General features: G+C 38.8%; 2 protein-coding genes across 2 annotated transcripts; both read right to left on the reverse strand.

Annotated features, from left to right (window-relative positions):
- Window positions 1-655: 655 nt before the first annotated feature.
- On the reverse strand, window positions 656-2,193 carry TIP5;1 (tonoplast intrinsic protein 5;1). The gene is made up of 3 exons (XM_068473751.2): window positions 2,039-2,193; window positions 1,470-1,720; window positions 656-1,144 (listed from the first exon to the last, which is right to left on the reverse strand). Exons 1-3 carry the CDS (start codon window positions 2,181-2,183, stop codon window positions 740-742), a joined length of 801 nt encoding a protein of 266 aa, XP_068329852.2. The 5' UTR covers window positions 2,184-2,193; the 3' UTR covers window positions 656-739.
- Window positions 2,194-4,659: 2,466 nt separating this feature from the next.
- LOC137733861 (cell number regulator 6) lies at window positions 4,660-7,169 on the reverse strand. The gene is made up of 4 exons (XM_068473057.2): window positions 6,723-7,169; window positions 6,018-6,132; window positions 5,183-5,448; window positions 4,660-5,111 (listed from the first exon to the last, which is right to left on the reverse strand). The coding sequence occupies exons 1-4, from the start codon at window positions 6,828-6,830 to the stop codon at window positions 4,881-4,883; spliced, it is 720 nt and encodes a 239-aa protein (XP_068329158.2). The 5' UTR covers window positions 6,831-7,169; the 3' UTR covers window positions 4,660-4,880.
- Window positions 7,170-7,390: the final 221 nt, after the last annotated feature.

The following is a 7,390-nucleotide window of genomic DNA, read 5'->3' on the forward strand; positions in this document are numbered from 1 at the left end:
AAAAAAAAAAGCAGTATTAGAGTGTTTGGTAAACTTTTATGTAAAACAGATGTGAAAAAAAGCCGGTTTTTCAAAGCTGGGTTTTGCAGCTTCTTGTTTTTGGCTTTTTTTCACCCAAAACTGTGAAAAAAAGCTGAAGCTGAGTGTTTACCAAACACAAAAACAGCTCCCAGCTTTTTTTTATAGCAGCTTTTTTCAGAATCACCTCAGTACCAAACCAGGTCTAAGTTTACCAAGATTATGCTGTCAAATTAATAATTCAACTTAATCTTTAGTAATTTTTTATGTTAAAATTTGAAATTTGAACTTCTAAAATGTGTGCTTAATTATTTTCAAAGGACAAAGAGTAAGCTTACTATAGATTACGCGGTCAAATTAATATTTTGTTTCCCTCATTGTGGTTTGCTGCTGAGCCTACTACAAACAAATTTTGTTCTTATTTCGCCATGGTACTTTTTTTCAAAAAATGTGAAAATTTGTAGTCGTTAATCTAATTAATCACAAGATAGACTAAACTGTTTTATTATTTAGTGTTTTAATATAAAAGATTAGGATAAATATTACTCAATACAAACGGAGTACGAGTTAATTAATACTAATCAAACATTAAAACAGAGAGTAATCTTGGTTAACTACCAATGCTACACCACAAACAACTAAAAAAAAAATGTTACAAAACAAACAAAGATTAATGCCTAATGCAAATATCTAAGAAACATTAATTAATTTAAACCCCAAGTCAACCAGAAATTCCCGTAAGAGAAATTCCCGTAAGAGAAATCCCCGTAAGAGGATCCGGAGAAGATTGGGTAGGGTACACCACATTATCATACAGTAGTCCAGCAACTGCCCCACCAATCAGAGGCCCCACCCAGTAAACCGCCTGGTTCCTGAAACTGCCGGCGACGACTGCCGACCCGAATGCACAAGCCGGGTTCATGGACCCACCGGAGAATGGTCCAGTTGCTAAAACATTAGCTCCTGCCATGAACCCAACTGCCAGGGGTCCAATGCCCCCAAGTGCACCATTCCTTGGGTCACCGGCTGCATAAACAGTGTACACCAGCCCAAATGTCAGCACGCCCTCCAAAACCGACGCCCCGAAACCCGTCATCTCTTCCGTGATTCCGTACGTCGGAACATGCTGCGCAATCCCAAGAAAAAGTTTGTCAGATTTTCGAGGTGAGATTTTGCATTATTAAAATAAAGAAATACTAACGAAAATAATCTGAAAATTTTGAGTTTTAATAAAAAAGACAAAAAGGTGTTGTAAGTGAATAGCACCAAAGTAACTTTTTAAGGTAAAAATGTGATTTTCGTTAAAGTAAATAGTACCAGAAGTGTTTCGTTAAAACTTTTTTAAAATAAAGTATGGTGCAGAATTAGGATTAGTATCGGTTCAGGTTAAAATATTTTATAAAAAGTACGATATTCATTGAAAATATGTATGTGGAGAAAAGGGTTTTTACCTGTCCAACAATAGTGACTCTCAAGAGAAGGCAAGCCATGACAGAGGCCACCATCTGAGAAATCCAGTAGCAGATGGCATTGGGGACGCTAATGTGTCCTCCGACCGCCATGCCGAAGGTGACAGCCGGGTTGATGTGGCCGCCGGAGACGTTGGCTGCAATGTACACTGCCGAGGACAATGCGAAGGCGTTGGCGACGGCAACCATCACCAGACTAGCTGGGTCTGATGCTGCATCCGGCATCAACTTCCCTGCCACATTACAACAAAACCAACGAATTAAAGTGACTACAATTATAAATGTTGGGAAATTATGTGACATCTAATTTCTGTAACTGATTATTTCATGCTTCTGTTAATGCTTCTCAAACCCAACAAACACAAGAAATTAAATTTCGTTTTCAAAACTGACATTACGCTTGAACTAGAACAAAAACATAAATTTAATTAACGATTTTGTTCCTTTCTCACATGTCCCGTGAGATGAGTGAGAAAGGAACGTACACATTTCAGGATAGGAAAGTATTTCCGCTAACACGCAAAGTGAAAACTGATGAAAGAAAGACTCACTTGACGACATCATGGAGCCAACAACAGCGAACACAAAGAAGAAGGTTGATATGAACTCTGCAAGATAAGATCGGAGGGCGTTGGGAGTGATTGCTTGTTGAAATCGAGCGGTCAATGCAATCCTAGCCATTGATCCAAATAACATGAAAAAATCAAACCACAACGTTGAAGACCGAATGAATCTCAAGGTAATTTTAGAGGAGAATTTTGGTGTAAATGAGAGTGAAAATGTACAAACAGCAGTGAAATCGAGCAGTTAATGCAACATTTGTTCTGCGCAGGAGTTACTTATATATTTGAGCAAGTAAAAAACGGCAACGTTTTGGTGAAGGGTTGTGAAGGTTGACAGAGTTCGAGAAATGGTTAACCGCCAAGCCACGCGGCCATGCACACGTTGGCATGATTGGAAGGACATGGGTGATTGGCGGTTTATAATTATACCAGTCTATGAATTTTTCTTTATTAATGTAGTTCGGGTGGAGACGATGGGGTTGGTCTATGAATTTTTCTTCTTTTTGCTACATTTCGCTTAAAGGTTTGACTTTTGAGGGAATATAGTGCAGCAATTTGTTCCTAAGGGCCAACTTGATTCTCTTCCCTAGTGATCCTAGATAAGGGAACCCAAGGAGAGTCGCCGACTCCAACTACTGTTCATGTACGATCCATCCTACCTCCTTTATGTTCTTAACAACCCATCTTTGTCTTAATAGAGCCTTTTCAGTGGCATGTTTCGGTCCTATTCCCCAATTGCAAGAGTAGAACTCTACCAACTGAGCTATATCCCCTCGAGCCAAGTGGAGCATGCATGAAGGAGTTATGCATCTTCTATTAATTCTTTTCCTTGGCGCAGCTGGGCCATCATAGAAATCTTATAATTATGTAGACAGAAGTTTGTTGTAGTGGGTTAATGGGAGCCGTAGAATTTAAAAGGAGCAATCAGCTGGATGCTCGGTCCGTCAACTATAACTGTGAGATCCGAAGAGAATCTCGATTCAATCTCATGATAAAAGTTCGTTGTATTGTCCAGTCATAAAAAAAAATGACAAAGAACCCAAATATATCAAGGAAATTAAAAGCATTAATCTTATTGCACTTTCACTTTCAACTTGATCAAGAATATTTACAAAAACAAAACATAAAAATAAAAAATAAAAAAAATAGAAAAAAAAACCAAAATAACGCTCTAAATCTAACTCAATATCTTAAAATTTGAGGCAGCAAATAATCTTCAAGAACTCCAAACAATCAGCAAACGACGCATGTCTCTTTGTTTCAGCCCTACATATTACTTTCCTCCTCATGTCCTGCTCCAGATCATCTTCTTTGTACATAAAATCCCCCACATAGTCTTCACCATAAAGGACATCTTCCGCCCCAGTCTCCGCCGCTGCGCCGCCGGATTCTGTAGTAGCAGCAAGGGTAATCAATGGCAACGTAGAAAGTTCAGAACAAGGTGGTGGGTTCTCCGTCGCGTGCTTTTGCTCGGCGTACCCACAACCACCGTGAGAAAATTCTCTGGCCATGTATGACACGAAAAACATAGGTTCCTGTGGGGATTTAATTTACTAAAGAGTCCAGATATATATAGTTCTTTTTTTCATCGTAACCCGGTTAGAACTTGGCTACTAAAATGAATTTAGTTCTTATATGTTTATACTTGTTATTTGGCAATGGCCAGCTAAAAGAGAGATTAATCTAACGCGGCAAATTAAACACACTTAATTAGAATTAATTAATACGTGATTATCCACTTTGTTATGAATCATATGGCATGTTCTTTTTTAGTAGAGATTTTGATACCAAATTACCATTAGAGATAATAATCCAAAAAATATGACCTAATTATTATGTGGAAGAAGGAGAAACACGTGGAACATTGCCAATTTAATTAGGGTAATGTTATCCATACACTAATTTTTATTTCTCATACATCTCTCAATTTTCGATCATCAGATCAATGATAAATTGCAAAAAATTAATAAAGGTATGTGAAAGATAAAAATAGGTGTGAATAGAATTATCCTTTAATTATTGCCGAAATAAAAGCAAGAATCGATAATAATTATTTATTCAAAGAAATCAATCATATAATTTAAGGAAAGTTAGCGATTGGGTTGTGACCCACTTAATTTTTTAAAATGCATCAATTTGCTTTCATCATCAAATTTCCCATCAAATCGGGGGTTAATGTTTGTTCATTCAAGAGGTTAATGAGCTGATCTCTTCTTTGAGTTTGCTCCACTCAAGACAAACTTACGTACAATGGGCACAACTACGGTGATATCTCATGATTATCCCTACATCGTTACATTCCATTTAGGATTAGAAATAAACCTGCTTTTTTCTTATCTCTAGTTATTTGGGATGGAACCCTATTCACCTTACCTCTTTGGGCTTCTATTGAATCCAGATATCGGTTTGATTGTCCATCTTTTTTATATAATAATATATATTTTTGATATAATATATATATAAGGCATCCTCCGGAACAACTACGGTGATATCTCAAATTAATCATGCACAAACACATGTTTTAAGTGCAATGCATAATTGATTTGATATACAATTGCGTCCCTGTTGCATAAAAGTCCTTCGCATGACCCTCACATCATTTGAAAAAATTGAATTGAAAGGAAATAAAAGGGAATGCCTTTCATCGCCTGCATATTGAAGTCATAAACCTTATAAATTAACAATCTCTCCAATGGAAAAGAATAAGACTCTATATATAGACTGAGGTTTATATAGATTAATATTAAGCAAACTGTATAGACGACCTCCCGTGTAAGCGGCGGCAGCTCACACACATAAAACCCTAGTGAAATGATGCTTTGCGTAAATCCTACAATGCCTGCATCTCCATATCTGTGTGGCCATTGTTGTTGGTAGAGGATGGTGAAGCGGAGTCCTGGTTGTCGTCAGCAGACTTCATCTGTTGAACTTGGGGTGGGTTGACGACGGTCATTGGCATCACAGCATTGTCCGAGAGGCGTCCCTTCATCTCCCTGTGCTCTTGGCACAAGGCGCACCAGTGCAAGCAGCAGTGTGTCAAGCATGGGTCACACGGTGAGTTCTGCAGTCAACAACGCAATTAAGCATTCAGCATTCAGCAGCTTCAGCAGCATACAGATAACAAGAAATTACCTGTAGATGATACTTCTTCTGCAAGGATTGCCGGACAAGACCTGTATATACCCCACACATCCACCAAGAAAATAACAGACCCTCGCAAATAAGAAATGAAGTCCTTGGGTCAATGCCATGGAAGATTGCAGTTAATGCTGCCAGAGCCATACCACCTTCAATACAAACGGCATGACAAATGCATGGCCTGTTCCAAGGGGTATCGTCTCTTAGGCTCTCAACATTGCGCCCAAACAGAACGCATGGACAAAATAACCCTGTCAAGCCTGAATAGGTAACAAAAGGCACGGGCACGGTGTTATCAGTAGACCGTGTTTTTATATTACAGAAAACGAATTACTGGAACTAGAGTCTAGATACACAGTAGCAAGGGCAAAGATGTGCATGCTTATCAATCACAAGACTATGGTCAATCAATTGGATGGGCAGAAACATCTTACTTGATAAAATCAGAGGCGGCATTCATGGAAGAGAGCAATGCTAGAGTTAAATTTCAAAATTTTAAAAAGCAAGCATGAAAGCTTGTTCTGAGCATTCCATATTCCAGTGAAAAACTCCGAGAGATGCAAAATCCCCCAGAAAAATTGAAGGGGAGAAGGTATCTTATCAAATATAGACATAAGCCTCACAGAATTAACACATGCATTGCTAGAGTTGCATATTTGTGAGAAAAACCCTAAGGTGAGGGCTTTGGGCTTTGTTTATGAGGCAAGCTCAGCGGGACGCCAAATCCCCCGAAAAAGAAAAAGTATCTAATTTAATGGAAACCAAAGGTAGTTCCCATAAACTCTACCATATTGCTGTACGAGAATCGAAAAGATATTTCCCAACTTACAACTTTCTCTATCTTCAGCACAACCAAAAATTCCGGTTGTCCAAGGCTCATCTCCAGGGGGCTGATAGCTCTCAGGTAAAGGCTGTCCGCATTCATGACACCTGTGAACATTCAACTGGCCCATAACACACAAGATCAGTTGCCAAATCACATCCTCATCCGATCCGACAACTTAAAATTACAATCCTCTCACGGAAACAACGTCACATGTAAAATTCACAAATTCATCACCATCTACCCCATAAACCTACACTACAAATGTAATTTATCAACCACATTCAAGTTGTAGCCAAAACCATGTACTCATTTTTCTTCGAAAGCTACGGAAATCTTTAGATCTGAACAATGCTTTGATGTACCAAAGAGGGTTTAATCATGACTTCAAAAATCTGATTGCCTCTTATCCCGGAAATGGCAATATACAAAAAAAATCCCTGAAAATTCCACACCATAAGAAAAAAATACAAATCAACAAATTTCCTCAATCCCCCAAAGACCTTCTAATCAGAAATGCATAAAAAAAAAATGGTAAAATTCAACAATCCAAACCAAATCCCACCAACACAAGTTTGAACCGAAATGCAATTCATACAAAATCATACAGGAAAACAAATGGGATATTAGCTGCGGAGTTTTCAGAGCAAACCCATGTCAAATTAATAGATATTTCAACGAATCCGACTAGAGAGAGGGAGAGAGAGAAACCTGAGGAACTTCGATGGGCTGATTGAGCTCGCCGGGCTTAATGTCCTCGGCCGGCGCTTGATCCTTCGTCAGTTTCACATACCGCGAGTGCGCAGTTCCGTCCGCCATCCGATCTGGTCTGGTCTCTCCGGCACCGCTTTCTCTCTGTTTGGTTGGTGGGAAAACCCGGACTGGCCGAGGGTAGACTTACGCGGGTCAACTTTTTTTCTCGTAACGCTTATTTAGGCCTTTCCGATGTAAGAACTCGTCCCTGCCGAGTCTCCCTTTAGTCGTCTCTCGCCCACTCCCGCTTCGGCCTCCAGATTTGTTTGGATTGCTGCCGACCCGGAGATTTAAGAAAATAATTAAAATTTGGACTTTTAATCACCTTTTAAATTTATGATAATTATAATAAAAAAATTAATATGAAAGTATAGTATATTTTTAAAGTAAGGTTTTCCCAAAAAGTAAATAAATAAAAAAAGAAAGATCGAGTGTCTTTTTACTGCCATTTACAATCATCTTTGTCCTTTTAACTTATTCAATCCACACCCCACGCTGTGAACAGCCTTCCGAAACGAAAGGCAGATAAACTCGATTGGGTTAGATGACTACAAGACAAAAGTCGACTTGCAAAAAATTGAAGTGGAGGCGGACAGGGAGGCTAGCTTCACTATTTTTATAGTGCT

The sequence above is a fragment of the Pyrus communis genome, chromosome 7 (genome assembly GCF_041283825.1).
Source record: "Pyrus communis isolate YQ-2024b chromosome 7, ASM4128382v1, whole genome shotgun sequence".
Classification (NCBI taxonomy): Eukaryota; Viridiplantae; Streptophyta; class Magnoliopsida; order Rosales; family Rosaceae; genus Pyrus; species Pyrus communis.

What these genes read in the sequence shown, in the direction of transcription:
- LOC137733861 (XM_068473057.2), bottom strand. Translation starts at nt 6,830, where the DNA reads ATGGCGGACGGAACTGCGCACTCGCGGTATGTGAAACTGACGAAGGAT. An exon ending in AGCCCATCGAAGTTCCTCAG is followed by an intron (nt 6,133 to 6,722) that starts GTTTCTCTCTCT and finishes GTTATGGGCCAG; the next exon opens with TTGAATGTTCACAGGTGTCA. An exon ending in AGAAGAAGTATCATCTACAG is followed by an intron (nt 5,112 to 5,182) that starts GTAATTTCTTGT and finishes TGTTGACTGCAG; the next exon opens with AACTCACCGTGTGACCCATG.